Source organism: Passer montanus, unplaced genomic scaffold, assembly GCF_014805655.1.
Source record: "Passer montanus isolate IOZ18808 unplaced genomic scaffold, ASM1480565v1 scaffold39, whole genome shotgun sequence".
NCBI classification, from domain to species: Eukaryota; Metazoa; Chordata; class Aves; order Passeriformes; family Passeridae; genus Passer; species Passer montanus.
The window spans coordinates 6215649-6241210 of record NW_024368707.1 but is presented as its reverse complement, the minus strand read 5'-3'; the positions used below and the strand labels follow the sequence as shown (position 1 = coordinate 6241210).

Below are 25562 nucleotides of genomic sequence, written 5' to 3'. Positions count from 1 at the left end.
AACTTGACCCAAAACAAACTTTTCTGGAATCTGGAAAAGAGCTATCTCTGTCTCTCCTTTTATCAAACACAGGACGTCAAGGTACAGCGTGTGGGTCAGCTCTTGCAAACAGGCTGGGATAAAAAAACCCCAAATATCTATTGCAGGTTTCTCATCCACTCCTGCTTCTGCATTTCTGCCTCCTCCCCCCTCACTGTGGTTTAAGAACTGCCTTAGGAAGGAGCGACAGAAACATGTTTCTCAGAGGGATCCAGCAAAAATATTCTCATCCACTCCTGCTTCTGCATTTCTGCCTCCTCCCCCCTCACTGCCTTAGGAAGGAGTGACAGAAACAGCTTTCTCTGAGGGATCCAGCAAAAATACAGAGTTACAAATTGTTCCAAGGGAACCTGTGATTGGATACATGAAACAAACACATCAGCCAACCCCAATGGTGGCTCAATACTGGAATAGGTGCTCAGACAGTCTGGAAGATCTATTTCCTTGGAGATGTCAGTGTACGAAGGCAAATCTCTAAGCAGTCTGATACAGCATTAAGATCATCCTGCAGTGAGCAAGGGGTTGGACTAGAGACCTCCAGACTTTCCTTCCTATTGAAGTCCTTCTGAATTTATGATTCCTTCCAATACATGCTCAAATTGAATAGAAGGAGCTTCTTCCAGCATCCCTGAGCTCTGGGGCCTGCTACTGAGACAGAATGGACCTCTCACAGTTGGAAAAGGGACAAACTGCATTTAACAGGAGCAGAGCTCTCCATCCCTCCACATCAGCCACCTGCTGAACTGCCTCCCAACCCAAACACACTTGTGCTGAAAGGAGCACAAGAGAATGTCAAAGACTGTAAGCAACACACATGCAAAAAGCCACTAAAGACCAAGAAAAAAAAAAAGATCTGAAAGTTTGTTTTGGTAGGAAAGATGCAACTCTCACCATCTCCCTTTCCTCTTCCAAAATCAGTGGCTCCCTTGTCCTTTCCCAGAGGCGCAGGGACTTGTCATGGGATGCAGACACCACATAGTCTCCATTGGGACTGAGTGCCAAACACCAAACCTCCTGGTGATGCCCCTGCATGGATGAGAGAAGAGTTATGACATTAACATCACCCAACTTCCACCCCTAAGGAAAATCCTGCTCATGAAGGGATAATGCTTCCTTTCAAGACGCCAAAACTTCCTACCTCCAGTGTTTGGATATGTTCAAATTTATCTGCATCCCACTGCTTAATCTTGCTGTCCTTCCCAGCTGTGAAGAAGAGATGGGATTTGGGCACGAACTGTAGATACATCACACTGGAAGAGAAAAAGGCTCAAATTTACCCACTTGGGGAACACTGCAGAACTGTCTATGCTGGATAAAAGGATTATTGCTGGATCACAATTCCTTGGAGACAAGTTCACAGTCCAAATAAATTTACCCACTTGGGGAACACTGCAGAACTCCCCCTGTCTATGCTGGATAAAAGAATTACTGCTGGATCACAACTCCTTGAAGACTAGTCCACAGTCCAAAGATGCTGTAGGATTTGACTAACCTGTCATCGTGGGCAAAGAGAGAACGGTGACAATCTCCAAAATCCAAGCCCCAAATCTTCACATTCCTGTCAGCAGAGCCAGTTGCAATTAGAGTCCCATCCTAGAGAGCAACAAAGAGAGAGGAGGGTGTGGGGAGCTGGCTGGCAGCCCCACGAGGAACGGCTGCTGCCCCGGTGACTGCACGGCTGAGTAAGCAGGCAGCTCTTGAACTGTGGCCTCCTGATCCCTCCACCTCCTTCCCAGTGGCCCATGCCCTGGTACTGACACAGCCCACTGAGAGCACTCTGACCCCCTCTGACCCTCTGCAGGTATTTAGTTATATCCTGACATTCTTCTTGGCTTTCAATGAGCCTCATTCCAAAGATACCTCAAAGCAAGATGAACAGCCCAAGAATGAACAGGCACAAAAAGGCTGCTTCCTCTCAGCACCTGCTCTTTGCTCCCACTAACAATTCAGGCTCCCCTCATACAGCAACTTTAGCAGAAAGCAGGCTGTGCCTGTTACAATGAGTGCAAGGAACCATCACAGCATTTTGATTTCCACTCACTCACATAACCCCAACTCTGATACCCCTTCCAGTGAGCACAGGACTGCAGAATAAGAAGGGGCTTGCTGTGTCCCACCTAGAAACTGCTAAGTCAGGAGCAAGGAGGTGACAAGAAAGCATTATCCTGCAGAGGTTCTCACACTCAGCAGAGGTTCTCACACTCAGCCATGTCACCACAGTCCCAAGTTACACAGCCCTAATGATACTTACATAGCAGATGTCCATACACAGCACTGGCAGCTTGTGTCCGTACAAAGAAAGGAAAAACTGAAGCAGAAGAAAGATGACTCAGTTAGACATGCTGGGTAGAGAGATGGGCAAATCTCAAGCTCCAGGCTACTGCTGCTCTGCCTCAGGAGCTGTTTTCTAGCACTGCCCCACTTCCATTCTTGCCCTGAACACTGTTAGCAGCAGGGTCACGAGGAACTGAGAAGAAGGTGGAAGTAGCCAAGCAAACTGCACTAGCTCTGCTTGCTCTCTAGCTAACTCTGATGCCAATGACCAGTGTCAATGGAGTTCATTTCTGTTCCTCTCTACACAACTGCCAGCCCAAATCTGTCCTGTGTCACTCCATAATGTTCACATGCTAATACACAGATCACAAATCCACCACACGCTGCCCACAAAGAAGGTTCTCCTCCCACAGGCTTTGCCTCTGCCATGCCCTATTTAATGCCAGGTGAGGCACATTCATCCCCTCCTTCACAGTGCCTGACAGGTCTGGAGTACCACCACATCTGCAGGGTTTAGAATGAACCTTGCCACCTGCAGGCTCAGAACACTTTTTAAATGAAAAATGGATTTTCCAGTTCCCAGTGTGGAATAACTATGGTTCTGTCAGGTTTGCCAGCAAACAGACCCCTGAAAGAGGATACATGTTCCACATAAAACAGACACTTTTCCTTTGCATTCCTGATCTTGCAGGCTACAGTTACATCCCTTCCTGCACAGCCTCACAGCCTGTTTGCTCATGCACCTTGAGCGTGTCAACGTAGAAAACCTTCACAGTGCAATCCAGGAGGGAGACAGCCAGCAGCTTCTGGTTGGGGCTGTACCGCACACAGAGCACGTCTTCATCCAGCTGCAAAACGCGCACGTGCTTCATGGAAAGCCTGGCAACAAGAGGGGAAAAACAACTGTTAGCCCAAGGAAACAAAGTAGGAAGAGAAATGGATACAAGTCCCACATTGCAGCCCAGGAAAACAAGTGAATTCTAACATGCAACACCTCATTTTTCACTGTGACAGGACTGGAAATAAGCAGGCTCTGGTGGGTAATGAACTTCACTGCTACATTTACAGTAATGATCTGCAGGCCCAGCCTGATTAGACACTAAACTCAAACACACAAAAAGGGATCAGAATGAGGGCAAGTGCCCTCCTGCAGCTAAGCTCAGGTCTCCACAAAACTGGACTGAGCCCACACTCTCCTCCATGTGTTCCACACAGATGTCATGGGCAGTTCTTGCAGTGCACAGCAAAGGCCAAAGCACCCACCAATGACAATAGCACAAGATTTATCTTCTCACCTTTTCTGAACACTGCTCTCATCCTTCACAAGCTCAAACTCCCAGAACTTGACACATTTATCAGCACCACCTGTCACAAAGCCATGCTGTAGGGGAAAACAAGAAAGTTGCTGTGAAACTAGTTCTTATCACCCAAAGAAATTCTACAGCAAGGAACTGCCAACACAGAGGTTTTTGGGATGACGTCCCACATTCCTACACCATTAATGATTAAGTGGACACCACCAGGAGCATTTGCTCTGGTTAGAGCACACATTGCTGGAGCAACAGAAACTATTTCAAAAGCTCTAGCTTATTTTGGAGGTCTAAGATGAAGACCACAAATGTAATCTGGATTGAAACCTTGGGATGGAAAGCAGTCATCTCAGCTGCAGCTAACAATATGCTTCTGATTTGTGGGCAGCTTAAGACTCTTACTGCTACTGGATAACACACAACTGACCACCACCCTACAAGAGCCTTCTAAAGGAACAGGAGTCCAACATTTTACAATTAGAAGGAGGGTAAAATCTATCACATATGTTTTCATCTGTAGGGTGGATGAATTTCAGGCACATTATTTCTTGCTAGGGTTTTGATTCCACTAGAAAGTTATTAGACATTACCAGCTGCATCCTCCACCTCTGAGGATGAGGGGTTCCATGCTTCCATGGAACAAAGCATGTGGTGCAAAATAAATTCCATGGTGCAAACACAGTACTGTAGGAAAGAATCAAATGAAAAGATGTGCAGAGGATACTTTTAAGAGTGGCTGAGTTACCTGGTCTGGTGAAAGAGCAATAGACCACACTGCCCCATCGTGAGCATCAAGTGTCTCAATCAGACTGCCAGAAGCCAGGTCATACAGCTGCAGCTTCCCTGTCTGGGGAGAAAGACATCACAGAGGAAGAATCAGCCTCTGCTCACAACTCATGACAGCTCCTGGCAGAAGAGCTCCCTGCCATGCATGCCCCCAGCAGCCAGCTTCATTAGGTGGCTGTTACATATAGATGGCCAAACTCCTGATCTGCATCAGGGCCTTTCCAAAGCTCTACTCTGCTTTCCACCTCAAGCCACAAGAGTTCTGTAACGACTCTGGCAGCACAGCAGTGCTCCAGATCAGGAGAGGCAATGCATTTTCTGTGAGGCTGCCTTAGTGACATTTTCCTAACACATTCCCATTCCTGGGCAGTCTGGAGTCAGAGGGCCACTCCTTACCTTGGTCCCGACGATGACCTGCCGATCCCCGGGGACAAACAGCGAGCAGAGCGCGTACTCACACTCCATCGTCCGGATGCACTGCAAGGTCGACCTGTGGGCAGAGCCCAAAACCTCTTATCACCCACAGAATCTGGCCTGCTCAGTGAGACATGCTCCAATGAGGCCTCTACCCACAGCTGTCTGTCACCTGGGGTCAGAAGATAAGTCACCACCATCCTATTGATCCAAACACTACCCAGCACTACTGCTAATAACATTTCACATAAAAACATGCCACTGTGTTGTCCACCATCATGGCCTATTGCTGCTGTGAACAAGAACAGAGCTCTTAATTTTAAACAGCATTTCAGGAAGGGACAGAGTGTAACATAGTGTACTCACAGAAAACTGAGTTTGAAATCAACACCACTCAAGAAACACTGGGACAGCACTCTACATCAATACACAACACTCTAGATCAACCCAACAGCCTACCCAATCTAATACTGGATCCTTCAGATAAGATGTCAAGAAATCCACATGTCCCCTAAAGAACAGGTTTGTTTAGGGTAACAGTTAATACCTCTTATTAAAAATGGAAAAACAGGAAAAAAAAACACAGCAAAGTAGTCTACACCCGACTGCTATGTAGGACCTTTGTGTTTAGACCTTCTGTTGAAATTTTAGATCTATAGGTTCTCAGTTTCCCTAATAAGGAGAAAAGAAAAATTATTTTCTATTTGCTTCCTTTACTTCATTCTGAAATTTTAGGTCTATAGGTTCTCAGTTTCCCTAATAAGGAGAAAAGAAAAAATTCTTTCCTATTTGCTTCCTCTACTTCATTTGCTGTTTTATCTCTTTCCACTGTCCCCTCTTTCTTATCACTGCCTCTCTTAACACAGCATCCCTCAATTCTGGGAGACAGACACAACCAGACTGTGTACCTGTTCCAAATCTTCACGGACTCTGCAGCTGCTGAGAGAATGGCAATGTTGTCAGAGCTAAAAGCCAATGTCCTGACATCACTGCGGTGGCCTCCAATGGTTATCCTGGACACACGGACAGCCTGGGGCACTTGTGCTGACAGGTCCAGGTTGTACAATTCAATGATATTGTTCTGGAGCAGCAGTACCATCTTCAGCTCTCCTTTTGGAGAGAGAATCAAGTCAAAGGACCTGTTTGATGAGATAAAATCAGAGCTGTACACAGGGGCAATATGACCTGTTTGATCAGATAAAATCAGAGTTGTACACAGGTATAATAAGACAAAGTTTTGGAGGGATCAATTATCAAGAACAACTGAGACAGAGGAACATAGAGCACATCCAACAAGCAAATGCACACTGAGCCACAGAGGTGTGAACGGACTGGAAATCACAGCAGGCCTCTCCCCAGCCCCAAGCTAAACGTGTGTTGAGGGGGAAACTTCTTCCAACTCTGCCTGCACTGAGCCATGCAGAGCTCTCCCCAGGTAGCTGCATAACCACTCATCAGACTCTACAAAAGGCTTTCTACTCACTTGATTTTAGAAGAAGTTTTGACATTAGCAACCCGCTGAATCTCTTCCTGCAGGCTCAGCTCCACAGTCCTTTCAGGCTCCTCTTCAGAGGTCTGTCTGGAAATGTCAGATAAGGGAGAAGAGTCAAATGACCCAGCACAGCCAACACAAACACAGCAACACAGAAATTATAAGGAAACCATTTTGCCTGCTGAAAACAACTTCCCTCTTACCCAGCAGTGCTAACCACACTTAAGAATAGGGACAGTGAAGAGTGGACAGTGAAGTTCATGCCAGTATGAAGACGACTAAAGACACAAACTGTCCTAAAAAACCTCCTCCCCTGGAGCCAAAACACAAGGCACATTGCAAAGATGGATACAAAACAGGCAAGAGAAGCTGTGTTTGACAGCACCACCAGCTTCTGTTCATCTCCTATCACTCACCGAAAGCTCTCAGCCATTTTCAAAATGCATTTCCAGATTTGCACAGATGCCCTGTGCTTTAGTTTCTACCCTGGAGCCAGACCTCTCCCTAAGGGCTGCTCTGAGGCACCAGTTAAGTGCCAGGATACATAGAAACACTTAACACAGAGTAACCATTACAAAAACTCTCACCTGTATCTCTGCCTGCAGTAAAACAGGAAATAAAGTATCAGATTCTCTGCGACTTCTCAGAGGAAACTCTCATTCCTGCATTACCTAACAAGACCTTGTTTTGATGCACCAAGCAGTATAAACACCAATGTCAGGCAGAGCTGAGCAGCTCTGAAAAACCCACTTTATATCCATTTCCTTGCACACTTTAGCTTTCTTTTTTCAGAGGAAAGACCGAGAAAGTAAGGTATTTCCTTTAGTCTCTGGGAGCAGGGCTGCTCAGACAAGCACAAGGATGCACAGAAAGATCAACCCCAAAATACTACAGCTAGCACAAAGAGAATGGCCAGAAGCCTGGAGTTCGACCACTGTGTAATGCTACTGAAGAGTTTTTCTAGAGCCTTCTGGACACAAGACAGAAGCACCTTTTGGCTTTTTTCCTTGCTTTCTTCATTTTTTTTTCCAACTTCTTTTGGATTTCCTCTTCAGAAAGGACAGAGAACACTTCCAGAACAGCATCTGTTCCCTAGAGTCAGAGCAAACAAATTCAAAGGTTTGCAAAGCCCTGGCTGACCCTTACAGAAAGCACCCAAGCTCTGAACCAGCCTCCTCTACAGCTCAGTAGCAGAGTCCCCCATTACTCACATGGCAGGCCAAAAACTTGCCCATCCTGTCTGTGCCAAGAGTCACCACTCTGTCTCTCCCTTCCCGCAAGATGGATCCAACCTTGCTGCACTTAACGATGCGCTACAGGGAAAGAGGAACAAACTTGAAAGGTCAAATGATCTTCTCAAGCAAACTCAAGAAATCTGCTGACAAGAAAAGTCAAGGAGAGGGGGAAATGAACCTAAAGGGTCCTGGCAGAACAGCTAGTAAGGATAATAAAGGGACAAAACAAGCATCTGTGTGAGCTACGAGCTTATCTCCTGGTGTTTCGTTGCATTTCAGTTGCAAGTAATCCTTGGCAGTCTCAGTGGAAGAATAACTTAATTTTATTGACAAACCATAGCCATTTAACAGACAGAGCTGATATTTTATGCTAAAGAGGCAGCAGAGCTCAGTCAAAAGAGGCAGAGAAGCTGAGAACAGAGACTCTTAAACAGGGCATTGAAGGGAGAGAAATCTCCTGGAGAGGAAGCTGGAAAATTAATTAACAGTCAGGTATCTACCACAACTACAAGTGGCCTGAGATCTGAGCAGTACTCCAGAAAGTTCCACCAGAAAGACAGATTCAATAAAGTCTCCAGCAGCAACACAAGTGGGAATGGCTTTCTGCAAAACATGTTTCATTACAGTGCAACTTTAACCTCTCAGTTTCTGCAAAGCTGAGCATCAGTACTGAACTCAGCAGCTGCAAACCAGCAGGGAATTATTTTATTTATGTGCTGTTTGATGAAAGAGCTTTATTAGCACTATTTAAATTTATACATTTGCTAGTCCTTCTCAAATAGAAAGGAAATAAAAACTGTCAGTGGAGAATAAATCTGTGGGTTTTGGCACACATACTTTTGCTGATGTTTTGCAGGTAGATGAGGCAGCAACTGCTGCTGAGGAAGTTGTTATGGAGCAAGACAAGAATTATCACATTTTCCCAAACAGGCTAAATATGACACTCAGGATATAAACCATGCAAATGGGGTTAGATACACCAGCTCAGAGACAGCACTGGAAAACTGATCTTACTTCCTCAGGATGCTCATCCAACTCTAAGGTCTCATCCTCTTCAGTGTTTTCTTTTGCTCCAGGTGACGATGGCCTTTTGCTTTTCTTGGATTCTGGTTCATCAGGATCTTTTACCTGCTCACAGGAAAAAAAAAAACAAACCAAAAGGAGTACCTTAAACTTGAAGAGCTATAGTATTGTGCTTTCTGGCTCACATTTCATTTCCCTGGAGATACAACTGATTAGCATACACTAGTGTCCTACAGAATTCCTGCAGGCACCAAGCACTCCATGTGCTCCCATGACTATCATCCACCACAAAGCTGTCTTCTAAAGCTGTAAGGGTCCTGGATTGCCAAGCAAATTGTATTCTCTTTGCCATCTGTAAGGCAGTTGTCTTCTGTTAAGTGTGCAGTTTTCCTTGTCTGTTCCGCAACCACTCCTCCCTCTGGGGAGACATCTGCTGATAACAGGCTATTGAATGTCACTGCATGACTGATAAGGACTATAGCATCCCATTTGGAGATGCTCTGCCCAGAGGGAAGAGCCAAGCATTGCTACCCAGATATAATCTGGAGATTCTGGAACACCAGCACAGCTTCTCCACTCATTTCCCAGAACAGCTGCCTCTTCCACTCAATCTTCAGAGGAAGACTACACTTTTCTACAGGATCCCTGCTACAACAGAACCACACATGACACTCCAGGAGGACTGCAGCCACAATTCCAATTGGACTGCTACCAGCACCCTGACCAACAGGGTGTCAAGTCATATTCTGACTCTGTCAGTGTTGTTTTAGTTTACTGCATTGTTCATTTACTCTTTTTTTTTATTTTCTTCCCTAATAAAGAACTGTTATTCCTGCTCCCATATTTTTTCCTAAAAGCCCCTTAATTAAAAATGTACAGCAATTCAGAGGGAGGAGGTTTACATTTTCCATTTCAGGAGAGGCTCCTGCCTTCCTTAGCAGACACCTGTCTTTCAAAACCAAGATAGTAAGTCAGAAGGCAGGAAGATCTGACACACTGTGGAAATCTCATTCTGGAAGTGCTCACAGTTTCACTTGAAAGCGCAAAACAGGAAACAGCAAAGCCCATCCCATGAGCAGCTTGTGGACCAGTCAGATAGCAAAGACATTGCTTTGGCTGTTTCCCAGAACATCCATCAGATATGAACATGTTCCAGTTCCTCAGTTCAAAGACAAGCAGCTGGGCAGGGGGGCTGAGGGCAGTTCAAAGACAAGGGCTGAGGCGTTACAGGGGGAATGTCTTACCTCCTGGATGTACGTGAGATCCCACACCCTCAGCTCACTGTCAGCGCTCCCAGTGATCAGACGCTTCTCTTTGGACAGCAAAGCCATGCCCCAGACCTGTCCAGAGGCACCATGTGAGGACTTAACTATCATAAAAATGCACAACATCTTTAAATGACCTACTTAAACAGCAATCAAATAGATAACGGATCTAGCTGGGACCTCCTCTGGGGACATGGGAATTGTCACCCAATGCATGTGATGACAGCTCTTGGAATGTTTGGAAGTTTCTCATTTGCTCACTCCTAAAGCCTGAAATATGTGATTTGGAATCATTCATGCTTATGTGAAATATACGAGAAATATACAAGAAATAAGTTACGCTTGTAAGATGCCTGTAAGAAATATTCTTAGAAGTTTTAAACCCACATGCTGGAGCCAGGGAGATTGCCTCACAGAACTGCAAAACCACAGATGGCAGCGGAGAGAAAGATCCAATTAATAATCCAAAGGAAGTGGCTCCTGCAGAGATGGGCTCTTCCCCAAGAACAGTCCAGGAAATACCCATATCTACCATCAAGATAGCCAGCATCCCACTGCCAGGTTCCCAACTCAACATCACCATTCATCGCTTACCAGAAACTGTTTTGTCCAGCCCAAGGCAGAGAAAGAAAACTACATGAATATGTGAAACCATGAAAAGAAAAGGAGAGACTGCCCCAGATCGCTTACCAGAAACTGTTTTGTCCAGCCCAAGGCAGAGCAAAAAAGACTACATGAATATGTAAAACCATGAAAAGAAAAGGAGAGACTCTGCCACACACTGAATAAACTGTATAAAAACTGCCCAGACCAGGACAGCCTGGACCAGGACAGCCTTCATGAACAGAGGGGATACTGAACAGAGGGGATCCGGTGCCACAAAGTTTGGACCCAGCATTGATCCCGGGCTTGGCGCTGTCCCTTTGACTGTGGCTATCGGAGACCGTATCTCAGTTGCAAAATAAAATCTATTTTTATTAACTATTAATTTGACTTTATCAATTATTACCTATAACAAGCCTAATGGAAGTAAAATGTATGATGGTGCCAGCTTACAACCCCTAAAAGCAAGGAAAGCCCAGAGGGAGCCCTGGCATCCAAAGTCCCTCCAGCCCAACACTTCCACTCATTCTCTTTTTACCTCAGCTCGGTGTCCAACCAGAGTTTTGAAGCAGTGCTGGGTGTCCAGATCCCACCATTTCACCAGTGTGTCTTTGGCACTGCAACGAAGAAGGAAAACCCAGACTTAAGGAACGAGTGCAGAGCTCACCATTCTTCTAAGTAGTAGAAATACAAAAAAATCTAAAACATGTCAGAATGCATCACAGAGCAGCTGCTCAAACACTGAATTTTACAAGCCATACAAAAAAGGCACAGCAATGCTGCAAAAAGATATCTGTCAAGTCATTGAAGCTGACCTACAAATATTTGAATTTGCATTAAGAAATGGGTATCATCTACCAAACAAAAAAAAATAGTACTTTTTCCATCTGAAAAAAAAGGCAAAAGAAAGTTGTTTTCATTTTAAACTGAACTGATTGCGTGCACTTTTCTATTAAGCTAATAAATGGCATATTAAAAAGTAAAAAATGTGTGACTCTTGCTGTCAACCAATTATTACCAAAGGGATTCAGTCAACTTGCAGCTCTTTTAGTTGAATAACTTAAAATCAGCTAAAAAAAACCCTATCATCTTTTAATTAATTTGTGTATTTGCAGCTTACAAGAAAGCAATTTTTCTGTCCCACTGCTGTGTGAATTACACAAACAGAATGTAAGTCCACTTAATTCTTCAAGATGAACAAAAAAACCCCAAACATTGTTACATACATAATAAACATGTTATCACTATTCTTTGTTACAGCAATTTGGGATTTACCAACAATTTAAACCCTTTTCCAAACACTTTTTTCAGTATGGCCATATCAGTTGCTCTAAGACTTGGATTCAGGCACCAGACTTAAAAAATACGTGGATGTCACAAAATTATATTCAAAGATGCTGGTGGATCTGAGATGTCACAAGACAAGAAGAAAAATACAAATGGCTGTAGCACACAGGATGGCTAAATTGCATGTACAACCATGCATGCTTTTCTGATCAACAATTTCTCTTAGTCTGGCTCACCAAGTGACCAACAAGTTCTTCTCCTTCAAGAAGAGGACTTGAGTGATGACATCCTTGTGCCCCCTCAGCCGGTACAGGCCACTCTCGTTGATGACATCCCACACGATGACTTCTGTATCCTGCAACAGAGAGAGTGTCTCCGTGGGACTGGTCCTTGTCTCTGCAGAATTCTGCCATGAGACTGAAAAGATTACCTGAGAGCACACTTTCTCACTCTGAATCACAAGGACGATTATTGAAAGGGACATTGCTTCCCCAGAGGTGCAGCCAGACTGATAAATGTACCACCATCCCAGCTTGAGACACTTTTGCTATTCCTGATCTCACAGGATTCTTCACTTTAACAGCTCTACCAGTGCCCTACTCCTGCCTGCAGCCTCTGCTGCTCCCCCAGCCCTGGGCTCCCCAGCTCCTCTCACTGCCATCCTCTGCAGAGGCCACACTCAAAATGCTGAGCATTTCAGCGCAGGTCAGCCTTCCCCATGGGGCATCTCTGTGAAAGGGCCATGCTCCAGATGTCAAAGCCTCACCTTGGAGCCAGACACCAGCCTGCCACCCAGGTGGTCGTACTGCAGGGCTGTAACTGCAGCCCTGTGCCCATTGAAAGTGATACTTGATTCTCCACTCAGAAGGTTGAAGACACGGATTGCTCCATCTTCATAGCCAACAGCCAGGTGCAAGCCATCTGGAGAGGGGCAGAGGCAACTCACTTGCTGCTTGAGACCCTTAAGGATAAGAACCTGCAATTTTTAGGAGACAAAACATGTATAATGTTGATAAATGACATGTCAGAGTCAGATACTTAGCAGAGAGAATATAGTCTATTCTTCTCCTGAACTTCCAAGTGAGCACTTCTGCCACTTATAAATTCATTTTTCAACTTCCTGTACCAAATACAGTATTGTTAACCCCATTTTCAAAGGCAAACAGCAGCTAGAAGGGAAGCACTTTTTCAGGAAACCGGTGCAGAACAAGCCCCAGAACTCAGAACCTGAAATTTCTGCCCCCACATATTATGAACCAGAGAGTAAGAAATATTGTTTTAGAGTAAAAGTTGGAAAGTTTCTTCCTGACTCCATCCTCTCTTGTCTGGCCTTTCTCAGGTACAGGACAGAGAGGCTCTTCCACAGACTGCACAAGAACTTGAGAATGATGAAAACATCTCCAGAACAACATACAGCAGTCAGCACTCCAGAGGCTGTGAAACAAAACCAGATTTCAGTCTGTAGTGGACAGCAGCACTTACAGTGATCTCTGAATCTCACAGGACACAGTGTGTGGCAAAGTCCTTAAAGTTACAGGTCACAACTGCCCTCTGGGATACAACTTTTACATGGATGCCCAGCTCCACAGCCAAAACACAAACTGTGTGTCATCCCTGATTGTTCAAGAACATTCACACAAACAGCTAAACTGGGAGCAGCTTTCCAGTTACTGTGACAGCAATCACTCTTCCACAACTGAGGTCCTGAGGCAAATCTCACAGGGATCCACAGTGAGATTCATTTTAAGACCAAGTCGAGCTAAATTACTCTCACAGTAAGAGCAGAGCAGCAGGACTGCCACTCCCTGTAACAATTGTTGGCTACAAGTTACTACCAAAAGAAAACAAAACGTGAGAATTGCTGCATTCCAGACACCCATTATCCAAATCATCCACAGCCTCCTCTGTTCTATGTGTGCTCGTGCTAACTAGTGGATTTCAACAAATGCAACCCTTAAAACTTCCTTGAACAGAAATAACTTGTAACTAGCAAGACCTTCTTGTAAGCATCCAACACCGCGGGATATTTTGCACTACACGATGTAGAACCCTTTTAGTCCAGTGACCAGCTTGGAGAACTGGAAGACACAGTACTTTGGGCCAGGAGGCAGCGAGAGCTGCAGAGCCCTCCATAACTCTCTAACTCACGCTGTGCTCACCCTTCCCAAGAGCCGGGGATGCTGCGGAGGGCTCGCTTCCCCCCAAACACAAACACAGTAACACAAAGTCGCACAGAAACACAAACCGCTTCGCTTCAGGCGGACTGAAAGCCCCTCACGCTGCACCCAGCCCTGCCCCGGCACCGCACCCCGGCTCCCACCTTCTCTCCTTTCCGGGTGTCCCACACGAACACGTGCTCGCAAGCCGGCACGGCCACGTAGCGGCCCCGCTCGCCGCGCAGAGCCACGAAGGCCACGCCGGCCCTGGCGCTGGCCACCAGCCCGAAGAGCGCGGCGGGCTCGTAGCGCAGGTACTGCCGCGTCAGGCCCATGGCGGCGGCCAGGAACGCGGGGAGGGAAGGAAGGCTGGATGGAGCGGGGAAGGAAGGAAGGAAGGATGGCGCGGGGGAGCCGCGGCGCGTGCGGCTCGGGCCCGCCGCGCTGGAAGTGCGTCAGAGCGGGCCGGCCCCGCGGCCCCGCTCGGGAAGGGAAGCGGAAGCGCGGCGGACGCGGAGCTGCCCTGGGTGATGTCGCCAGACCGGCGCCGACCGGGACCGTCTGTCCGGGCGGGGCTGGCGGCGGCTCTGCGGCTGTGCCCGTGAGTGCGCCGCGGTGCTGGGCAGGGCAGGGCGCAGCCCGGCCTGCGCGGCGGGAGCCGGGCGGGGTTCGCTGGGTGCCGGGCGGAGCGCCGTGCCGGAATCCCGGCTGCGAGCCGTGGGGCGGCAGAGGCGGGAGAGGCAGGTTCTCCTCCCGGTGCGGCACTGGGGCCTCGGCCCCGCTCGCAGCGCTCTGTGCCCCGTTCCGAGCCCGGCAGTCGCTCGGGGCCGCCTCCGCCCTGGCAGGGCCCGGCAGCGATCGCGGGGAGACAGCCCCGAGGGCTGCGCCCCGCTGCCCTGCCTCCTGCTGCCTTAGCCTGGCTTTGGCTGCTCGGCAGGGGGAAGATGCTGTTGTAGATGAGCTCCTGGCTGGAGCCAGTGTAACCGCGCTTACCTTCCCTTTCTTTCTTATTGCCTTTTCTCCCAGCGAAAATTATACTTAGATGCTCTTACGGGTATCTTTGTCCTAGTGTCAGCCTTTATTACCCCTCAGTGTGAGCTTGGATACTCGGTTGTTTTGTTTTGTTGTGTTGTTTTCCCCAGGCTAATGAATGCACTTAGTAAGTCGCGTTTCACAATTACTCCTTGTGGGTGCGATCGTTTTTAAATTATTATCAATTATGAACCTGTAAAAGGAGTTAAGTAGTGGGTGTGTATGTGGCAAACTGAAGTGACTTACGTGGGTATGTTTGCGCTAGTTTGATTCACTAGTGCAGTTCAGTAGTCACTATGGAAATGTAGGAGCCGAAGCGTTACCTGCCGGCAGCTGAAAAGTGAGTATTGGCACGTCTGAGCCTTCATCTGACGGTGTCGTCTCAAAATCAGTCAGGTGGCAGAGTTCAGTCTTAAAATTCGCTGGGCCAGCGTTCAAATTTACAGCTTTACCTTTTCATCCAAAACTGATTTGGGTGAAGGGGTTTTGTGCCTGAGTGCGTGGCTGTAAGAGCTATGTGACAGCAAGCCTTGTGTGCAGCAGTTCAGAATTCGCTGAACTGCAAGGGCTGTATTATTTGGGGAGAGGGAGAGATTTTGTTGGGGGTTAGGGGCGTTGTGGTTTGGGAGGCTCTTTTTTCTTTTTTGCATAAGTATTTACAAGTACCTGAAAGGATAGATTATGCATTCCCTGCTACAAATTTGCTTTTGGTCTAGATAAAGAAATAATACTTTTCAGAAAGACTGAGTTCCTCTCTGCACTTGGAAATTTGTTCCTGCAATTTCCAAAATGCAAGATCATGAGTCAGCTGGATCAGTTTAGTTGAGAAGGTGTTTTCACCTTGAATTGTTTTAAGAGGTTTATCTCACTGTGAGTATCTGCATGGCCTTATTATTGCATACAGGTAACAAAAGAGGGAGTGTTTGAGTGGGAAATCTGTTTTTCTGTTGTCTGCTGGCTGTTACTTCCTTGCAATCTTGTGAAAGGTCTCTATGGTCTCTCAATTGCTTTTAGTGAGCAGCTGGTGACCTGTTTTGATTTTTTTTTTTTCTTTAAAGCACCTGGAAGACTCCAGTGAAAATTGGAGTGTGACAAGTTAGCAGAGGAAGGGAGCTGCTGTTTCCATTCCATGGATCCCTTGGGTGCTCCTTCCCAGTTTGTGGATGTTGATAGTCTGCCAGTCTGGAGTGATGCCTATGAGGCAAAGCAGCTGGATTGTCACCAAAGTCCTGTTGAAAAAGCTCAAGTTGATGTTAGATCACCTTTTCCATACAGGAAAGACATCAATGAAAAAATAATCTTGTGGTAAGTTCGATGTGGCTCTCGTGTGTCAGTCGTCACTTCTTCATTTATGGCAGGATCCATATCTTCATGTAATGATCACCGCTGTAGAATAAAAATTCTAAATCCTCTTTTCTTGAATCAAACATTATAGATCTGGGAATAGCATGATCTTTTTGTTCACTGTAACTTTGAAAGTCTGATATTTTGCTCCACCATAGGTTGTGCTCATAGGCAGTCCTTAATGCAGCAGACTGGAGCTGTACTTCCTACTGTGATACTGTATGCTTACTAGTTGGGCACTTGGATATGAGATTTTTATTTTTTAAAAAATATATTTGTTGTCAATTCACTTTTTTCTGTATTTGCTGGTGTTATTCTGCTTTCACGTTTCTGTTTTAAAGCAGTATTTCTTTATTTTCTATGATTCTTGTGGCTTGCTTTTGGTTCTTCCTGCTCTTCCTTCCTCCATTCTGAGTTTTGTCTCCATGACTTTTTTCCAAAATATATTGATAAAGTATAGTGTGCTGTACTTACTCCACCAGTGTTTCTTTCCTGTAACTCAGATACTTGAGGCTGCTCTTTAGATGAGATACTTGAGGCTGCTCTTTAGATGAATAACTCTTAATCAGTGTGAAGGGAGAAGGATTTCTTAGGGATGCAGATTTAGGGATCAGCCTGAACCTCTTTCTGTTTAATATATGCAAGAAATGGGACTGTTCATGGATTTCCTGAACTCTGTTAAATAAAGAAAGCAAGGAGTAAAACAGAGAGTAAAGAAAGAGGGGAGTAAAAGGTTAAACATTTCTTATGGCTTGGGCAAATGTGTGCAATTTCAACTGCTGGTTTAGTTGCTCCCTGTGCGTGGGAATCTTTATTTCCCTTCCTATGCTCTTTGATCCCAAAATCCCTGATGGCTGCTGCTGTGACAAAAACCAGGTCAAAGTTCTGCTACTCCATTGTCTCTTATGCATCTGTGACTTGTTTATCTTCTGCATGTCTGATCTTTGGACAGCAGAATGAACATGATCAACTTGAGGGTTCACATTTTGGGAGCAAAAGAGAAGAAAACTTGTCCAGCTGCAGCATCAGTCTAGACCCACAGTGGTCTGAGGAACAGCAGCTGTAAGGTGCCCTGGATAATCTAATAAAATAAATAATATAATAAAATAAAGAAGTACATTGAAAAAATTGTTTAAGTTTTGAAAGTAATCTAACACAAGGACTGTCCTCTTATCCCCAAGAGAAAATATGTGGGTTTTTGGAAGTGTTACCCTCCATCAGTTTAACAAGCTGCTTTGCGTGTTTGCTGCCTGAGCTGCCCTACATACAGCTACAGCACTGCCTTTTCTACAAACGTCCCAAGTTACTGCTGAGGCTGGGACTTTTTAGGGGCTGAGTTTTGCATGCAGTCTGTCTTCATCAGGGAGAGGCAAAAGATGATTTGGCTTGGTGAGCACGTCAGGGTACGCTACGCTGTGTGGGCACTGGAGTCCTGTTAATGCTTTTCCTGTAACATGGCGTTTCCTTGCTTGTCAGCACTGATTTGAGAATATCCTGCTCAGTTGTTCAGGCTGCAATAAACTGTTTCCTCAGGAAAGGAGATGTCGCGCTACTGAACTGCACGGCCATCGTCAACACCAGCAATGAGACTCTCACGGATAAGAACCCGGTGTCTGAAAGTATATTCATGCATGCTGGGCCTGACCTGAAGGATGAGCTCCAGAAGCTCAAAGGTAAGAGGCCAGAGACATTTTTATCTTATTGAAATCTCCTGTCCTTGCACAGTACAAAGTGTCAGGATTGGGGCACAAATGAAAAAGGTAGAGCTTCCCCCAGCCCCCAACAGCTGATATTAACATGAAAAAAATGGGGGAAACACCTGCCAGTCTAGTCTCTTTTTGCTGCTCACATTACAGATAATTGAAAGTCTGTGGCAGATACTTGAGTTGGAGAGCCCTTTCTTTGTGATACAGTAATTCCTGTTGCTATCTGAAGCCACTTTGAGCATTAGCTTATCAGTGCTTTTGCTCAAGGGACCAGTCTTGCACATCTTGAGATTTTATCCTGTTCAGTGTGTATACATTATGAAAGACAGAAACTGAAATTCACCATTGAAGAAATTAAGTGGATTATGTCAGGCACATAATTATGTATCCTCTTTCAGGATATTAATATACACACAGTCTTTCAGAAAGATATGATAATAATAGATGGATTGATAAAACACTGCATTGACTAAATAAAGTCTTTGTGACTTCTTAAGTTGGTTGGTTCATTTGTCTCTTGTGTACAACAAATGACTTTATTGGAAAGCTATAAGAGCAGCCCTAATGCAAGGCTATTCAAGAAATGGATGAGGTTTGCCTAGAGTCTTTATTAACAGAGTTTATTGCTGATAAAGGGAGATGAATACTCAGCCTTTTTTTTTTTCATCTAACAGGCACTAGGAATAAGAGTTTCCTTATTTTGTGTGTGATAAACAAGAGTTTGTAGTTATCCAACGTCATACAGAAGTCTAATATGGTTTACAGATAAAAATTCACATCTCTAGGAACAACAGTACTGAACTGAATTTTGAGGTCTCTATGTAGTACTGCTCACTCTGGATAACAGCTTGGTCTCCTTACATATATCCATACAAAATGGATATAGAAGAGCCATATTTCTAATATAAACTCTCAGTAGCTTAAATTGCAATTGAATAGAAGTCCTGTTTCTATAAAACCATCCTTTGCTGATTCAGCTTGCTTTTTTGAGTAACTTAGAAATTAAACAGGAGGAAGAGTAGCCATTTTATAACAGAGCAAAAATTCAGTGTGGGCTGTGGGTTGAAATTAAAATACCATGGGTGCTCTAGAATAGTTAGGATCCCACATTATACACCAGAACTCATCTAAAATACACTTGTGTTTCTTGTGTGGACTGAGAGGTGGGAAGAAGGGAACTGCATTTCAAGGAGTCCTAAAGCCTGAGATCTGTCAGCTCTGTAGGGAGCTGTTGTGCTCAGCTTCTTAAATTCCCTTTTACCCTGCTGAGTTATGCGTAGTTTTGCATCTTCTACCACAGTGAAAACACTGTGTCTTCTCCCTGTAATGCATTCTGCAGGTTCACAACTCCCTATGAAGACACTTCTCTTTTCATCTTGTGCCAAGAGCTTTATGGAAATCAGTTCTTCTGTGACACCCTACTGACATGTTGTGTGGGGGAGGAAAGAGAGGCTGGGTTACAGATTTGGCATTTAAGCACCCAGAGTATGTTTGTCACAGTAGCAGAAGTGGATGGAGAGCTTAGTTAAAAATCAGTTTAAGATTCATTTGTCACCTCTGCTTCCTTTTTGCCCTCTTTCCACTTAGCCTTGACATTTTTTCATTGGAGAATGTGCTAAAAAAGGGCAAATGCATGGTCTGTGTTCTAAAGCTGTAAAATGCATTTTCAGTTAGGTCTCTCCTGCTTTATTCCTGCTGCTTGGTATATATTCACAGTTCATAGATTCCAAGAAAAATCTTGATCTGAAAGCATATGACACACTGACTCTTCAAAGGCCTGTGCCTTCTTTAAGGCTCAACTAACGTGTATATTCCTGGGAGCAGCATCAGTTTTGATCCACACAGAAATACTACAGCCAGGGGCAGGCTTGCAGATGAAGTGCTATTGATAGAAGCTTGCTTATCAACAAATACATGTTGCAGTCTAATAAAGACTTTGTGGCAGAAGTCTTACAGCTCTGTTGATGCTTTTTCTGTGCCACACAGATGATGTAGATCATTCAGACTTTACATTTTGAACTTGGAGAAAAGCTATTCTAATAGCTGAAATCTTACCAGATAAAAAATAGGATCTTGACTTTGTTCCCAGTTTTGCCACAGACCTTGACTTGTGCAGCTCCCCTCACTTTGTATGTTAAAATAAGAGTAATAGCTACTGCTCATTTTAGTTTTATAAGTTGTATAGACATCTCCAAACAGAATGCCTTGGGCAGTATGAAGTGTGATCTGAGTATAGTTAAAGATTACCAATGCTACTTCTGCTTCCCTGAATTTATTGGTTTCCCTACTGAATTCACAACTATACCTCAATCAAATTAGCTTCATTCTTTTTTTCACAAGTTTTTCCTACAGGCCTTTGCTTGCTCCTCACTGGTTGTGGGGCCTGGGGACTGCAGAGGAAGAAAAGTAACTTGATATCTGATACATTGTTTTGGGTTTGTCTTTCCTTTTTCCATATTGTGCTTATTTAATCAGTCTCTTGAGCTGTCTTAGAGGCTGTACAGGAATTCAGAAGAGTATGCTTAGTTTTAGTATGGTGTTTTCTTCCTTATGATTAACCCAGAAGAAGCATGGTGGAGGTCTGTAGAAGCTAATGATGTGATTTGTTGGATCAAAAACATTACAAGATGCTGGCTTCAAGGCAGCGTGTGGTTGCCATTAAAAAGATACACTTGAGGTTTTGGGTAAGGAAGATTCTCAGCCTGGAGTGTCTCTTCCCATAAAATATGCTTTCATGCATGCTGCTAGTTTGCCTGAGCACTATGAGGAAAGAGTGGAGTGGGAGAGATGAACATCCCTGTTCAGTGGGCAGCTTAAGCCAAGCTGCTGCAGCACTGCTGCCTGAGCACTGGCTGCAGCTGCTTCTTCCTGTCTCATTCCCTGTTGTGGCCACCAGCAGCCTGTAAGACAATCAGGTTGAAAGCTAATCCAATGAAAATACTGGTTTTCAGTCAGATCAGAAAGATGAAGTGCAGCGGCACAAGCAAAAGGAAGGAGTTTGGAAAATACTTTGAGGGTAGAGAAAGAGAGAGACTTTGTCTTTGAGGGTAGGGAAAGAGAGAGACTAGAAGTACTTCTTCAGCTGTCCAGACCTGGAGTGGACTAGATTTAAGTGAAGAAGGGGAAGTTTAGCAGACTTTTCTTCTGTGTGCTGAAGGAGAACCAGACTTCAAACACAGAATCTGTTCCTGGAGTATGTAACTGGAGGGTGCTGTGAATGGAACAATTAAATGGATTGCTTGAACTTCCTTTCCTTGAGACTAGACAAGTAGTCTGTCCAGAGAGTTTAAGCTGCATGAGGATTATATGTCTGCCTTGTAGACATGAAGAAATGAGCAAAACAAAGCAAGTTACCTCATTCTGAGAGCATAAATCAAGCAAGTGTATTATCTATGCAGTTTTAATAGTTTTGCCAGTGACTGGTTTGTTTGATTACTTGTACTCATTTTATCCAAAAATCAGTCTCCCCAAACCAAGTTGTTAAATTCAGAAGGACTTTTTATTGCTAGCTGTATGGTATACTTGTGCATCTGTTCTCTGCACATTGCTAAATCATTTTTTCCTTTGCTCTGTAATTAGTGTAGTAAACACTGCAATTAAAACACAATTTCTAGCAATATCTAGTTAGTCCTTATACGCATGGTTTTAAAATTAAGAGGAACAAGCACAGTTCTCACCTCCTCAGCCTGACGAGGTGCTAAGCAGCTGGTATGAGTTTGGGTGCTATCCTTCATATTTGATTTCTAGAACCCCAACTCGACTCGTATGTATGAAGTGGAGTTGTCTGACTGGAGGAAGACAAGGGCTTGAATACTTCTGCCTTTGTTACCATGACATGTGCACTTACCCTGATGTTTTGTTTCTGGCAGGCTGCAGGACAGGTGAGGCCAAGCTGACGAAAGGATTTAACCTGGCCGCGCGTTTCATCATTCACACGGTGGGCCCCAAGTACAAGAGCCGGTACCGCACGGCGGCCGAGAGCTCCCTGTACAGCTGCTACCGCAACGTCCTGCAGCTCGCCAGGTAAGCACAGCACTCCCACACGGGCTGCCACCTGGGCACTGCTGTCCTGGAAACAGCTCTGCACAAAGACCTCTGAGAGCGTCTTCTCGTGTGTATGCTGGGTCTGGTTAAGGACGTGAAAACAGCAGCAGCTTTGCAGTGTGCTTCGTGCCTTTGGTTGTCTCTGCTGTGGTGTAGGTAAAATGCACAGAGAGATCTGGGCTGGTTCAAGTCCTGAAACTAGAGCTAGAAGCTAGAGCTGTGCAGCATTCAGTTTTTCAAAGGAGAAACATTAATAATTGCTTTGGGTTCTGTGCTGCAGCTTGTTCCAGCAACAACTCTATGTGTGTCTGCAGCCATGGGGACACACCCACAGGCAGATCTGACTTCGTGCTTGGCTTCTCTGCCCTTGTACAGCAGACAGCTAAAATTCTGAGTCAGGCTATAAGGTTACTTCTAAATCTATAGTTGCAGCAGCTAGGTTTGTAGTTTTTTCTCCTTCTGTCTGTGGTATTTTCTACTTCCTCTTAACTAACTGGGGTTTTTCTTCCTATTTTTCTCTGTTCTGTCCTTCTCCTGTGACAGCTGTTGTAGTGGTAGCAGTCACAAAATACACCTGAGCAAGAGCAATGTCAGAAAGCATGCCTAACTCTTTTTTAGGGTTGGGAAGATCAATTCTTCCAAGGTTGGACTTTGTGTTACAGTGCAATAGTAACTGTTTCAAACTCAGGATTACAGCTATTATTTTTAGCGTTTGCCAGTTTTGTTCTGCCTCAGAAGTTACAAGTAAATTCAGGCCTGGATTGAAACATGTTAAAAACTATTTTAAAATTCTTATACTTCTGCATGCTGAATGTCTTTCAGTCAATCTGTTTTCTAGAGTAACTTTTGATATTAGTGAAATTGTCTGCCATCTCTGAGCTTGCTCAAACTCCTTTGATTACTGTTGGCAACAGCCCTGCTTTACTCTTCTGAAAATGTGGCTCCATGCTGGAAGCATCTTACTGGTCTTAAAGAGTGTCATAGCAGTCACAAAATACACCCGAGCAAGAGCAATGTCAGAAAGCATACCTAACACTTTTTTAGGGTTGGAAAGATCAATTCTTCCAAGATTGGACTTTGTGTTACAGTGCAATAGTAACTGTTTCAAACTCAAGATTACAGCTATGATTTTTAGCATTTGCCAGTTTTGTTCTGCCTCAGAAGTTACAAGCAAATTCAGGCCTGGATTGAAGCATGTTAAAAGCCATTTTAAAATTCTTATACTTCTGCACGCTGAATGTCTTTCAGTCAATTTGTTTTCTAGAGTAACTTTTGATATTTGTGAAATTGTCTGCCATCTCTGAGCTTGCTCAAACTCCTTTGATTACTGTTGGCAACAGCTCTGCTTTACTCTTCTGAAAATGTGGCTCCGTGCTGGAAGCATCTTACTGGTCTTAAAGAGTGTCACTCCATTCTGATGGTTGTCTAATCATACCTAAGATGGAGTAAGCCACCTTGGCCTGAGTCCAGACCTCTAACAAAACAAAGTCATTGGTCAGGTGAAGAAATGGGAGTGTGTATGTATTGAAGAGCACCTTCTTTTTCCCTCCTTCTCCTTACTGTCAGTCCTAAACAGGAACAAAAGTATTTTGAGCAAGAATTGCAGGGAGTTTGAGGGAAGAACTTCATTCAGGATATGAGGAACTGTAGGAACAACATAGCTGAGGTAGAAGGAGAAATCTGAAAACAAGAACCAGGTGGGGAATAATTAATGCAGTGGGGAATAATTAATGGTTCTCTCCTTCTGTGCTTAATGAGGGTGTGTGCATCTTGCCAGGAAAGAATCCTCCTGCAAAGACCTGAAAGAGGATTACTGCTGCTTAGAGCCAGGGAAGAAATTAATGGTGCTCCCTACTTCCCTGACAGACTTCTGTTTGCACCTGGCTGTCTATTCATTTGTTTCTCTTTTTCTGGATTCCAGGGAACAGGCAATGTGCTCCGTAGGATTTTGTGTCATTAATACTCTGAAAAGATGCTACCCCTTGGAGGATGCAACCCACATAGCACTGCGTAAGTGTCTTGAAAAAGAGCATAAACTGGATGGCAGCAGGTCACTTACCTCTGACAGATTGCTCTTGAAATGGGGAAACCTTTTTTAGGGGCCTGTAGTTCATTAGAGCCTGTAAAAAGGCAAGGCATTCCATGGTTGATCAGAAAATGGAAGACAAAAACAAATTATCCTTTCTCTCAGTAAAGACTCCTGGGATCTCATCAGTAAAGATCCATGTGAATCTGTTCTGGAACTTGCATTTTTCAGTGTATTAATTTATAATCTGGAAAATATGCTAAACATGAGGTGAGAGAGTTTGTTGGTAATAAAAGTTGGTTCAGAAGAGCCAAGATGAGACCTTACTTTTGAATACTTGTAGGCAGATTAGAGCAACAGTGAATTTTATCTGCTGTTTTGGTGTCATCAGCACATCCAAATGTCAAGTGATATCCTTCCCCCACTGACCCACTCCTACAGGCTTCTGCCTTCACATGCAAAATGATGGGCTGATTATAGGCAGCAAAACACTGAGGTGATAATACTTCCATGAAAACAGCACCGGGGAGGAGCTCAAAACAGCAAGCTGAGTAAGACACAACAAAATTAAGAATGTTTTGCAATCAGTCAGTGCTTTGTTCACCCTTTAAAGCTGCACATTTGAAAAGAATATAGTAGACAGAGAAGTTGGGGAGGTCAACAAGAATAGAAAAAGGCAAGAAAGAGTGAGATGAGCTCAAGACTTTTTCAGACTGGAATATTCCTGTCTTTAGGGGAGTGTGATAGATGTCTGTAAACTCATGAGTGGCATGGAAATGGTGAAAAGAAATCAGCTGTTCACTGTGTCCCAGAATAAGAACCATCAAATGATGCCAGTTCAGAACAAACAAAGGGAAATGATTCTTATGCTTGTTATTTGTTTTATGGAAATTCTTACTAAGAAGCATTGCTAAAACTTTTCCAATTTCCTTGCACTCGAGAGGAAACTATATTTTAAAAAAATGAAGATCACTGAAAACAAATCAGAAAACATCCTAGGCTGAAAATAAAGTACAGAAAAACAGTCAAACAAGAATATTATATAGTCTTGTATATACTGGTTGCTATTTTCCCCAATCTCCTTTGGCTTTTTCACATGTTCACATACATTCAGAACTGTTTGCTGTGAAACTGCACAACTGCATTTGTTGTGTAGAGTAATGTCACAGGTCAAGACGATTACACAGGAATTTGTGTACAGTAGTACAGAGGAAGTATTTGAAAATAGTTCCTTTTTCCCCTCTGCTGTTTCTTGAACTCACAAAAAAGTATGTAATGTCACAGGTCAAGACGATTACACAGGAATTTGTGTACAGTAGTACAGAGGAAGTATTTGAAAATAGTTCCTTTTTTCTTCTCTGCTGTTTCTTGAACTCCCAAAAAAGTATTCTCTGTAGATAGCTTCTTTTATTGCTGTCTTCTGTTGTCTCTGTAGGTCTGTGTGATACTTGATAAAATATTCCCATACCAATGAATTTGTTTGGACACTTTCTCTCATGATTTACAAATAGAAATTTTATATATTT

At 44.3% G+C, this 25562-nt stretch overlaps 2 protein-coding genes across 2 annotated transcripts in view; one reads left to right on the top strand and one right to left on the bottom strand.

Annotated features, from left to right (window-relative positions):
- Window positions 1–14339, bottom strand: part of WDR3 (WD repeat domain 3) — a 20718-nt gene extending 6379 nt beyond the window's left edge. Inside the window, exons 1-18 of the mRNA XM_039717796.1 lie at window positions 14049–14339; window positions 12495–12704; window positions 11965–12083; window positions 10980–11058; window positions 9818–9913; window positions 8565–8678; window positions 7527–7628; window positions 7310–7407; window positions 6307–6402; window positions 5732–5962; window positions 4806–4899; window positions 4369–4470; window positions 3609–3694; window positions 3057–3192; window positions 2291–2347; window positions 1532–1632; window positions 1178–1289; window positions 931–1065 (exon numbers count right to left, since the gene is read on the bottom strand). Coding sequence (XP_039573730.1) covers window positions 931–1065; window positions 1178–1289; window positions 1532–1632; window positions 2291–2347; window positions 3057–3192; window positions 3609–3694; window positions 4369–4470; window positions 4806–4899; window positions 5732–5962; window positions 6307–6402; window positions 7310–7407; window positions 7527–7628; window positions 8565–8678; window positions 9818–9913; window positions 10980–11058; window positions 11965–12083; window positions 12495–12704; window positions 14049–14219 — 2139 coding nt within the window. The 5' untranslated portion in view covers window positions 14220–14339. The remainder of the gene's footprint in view (window positions 1–930; window positions 1066–1177; window positions 1290–1531; window positions 1633–2290; window positions 2348–3056; window positions 3193–3608; window positions 3695–4368; window positions 4471–4805; window positions 4900–5731; window positions 5963–6306; window positions 6403–7309; window positions 7408–7526; window positions 7629–8564; window positions 8679–9817; window positions 9914–10979; window positions 11059–11964; window positions 12084–12494; window positions 12705–14048) is intronic.
- Window positions 14333–25562, top strand: part of GDAP2 (ganglioside induced differentiation associated protein 2) — a 24502-nt gene continuing 13272 nt past the window's right edge. The window contains exons 1-5 of the mRNA XM_039717797.1: window positions 14333–14485; window positions 15975–16221; window positions 17794–17933; window positions 21836–21989; window positions 23932–24020. Coding sequence (XP_039573731.1) covers window positions 16046–16221; window positions 17794–17933; window positions 21836–21989; window positions 23932–24020 — 559 coding nt within the window. The 5' untranslated portion in view covers window positions 14333–14485; window positions 15975–16045. The remainder of the gene's footprint in view (window positions 14486–15974; window positions 16222–17793; window positions 17934–21835; window positions 21990–23931; window positions 24021–25562) is intronic.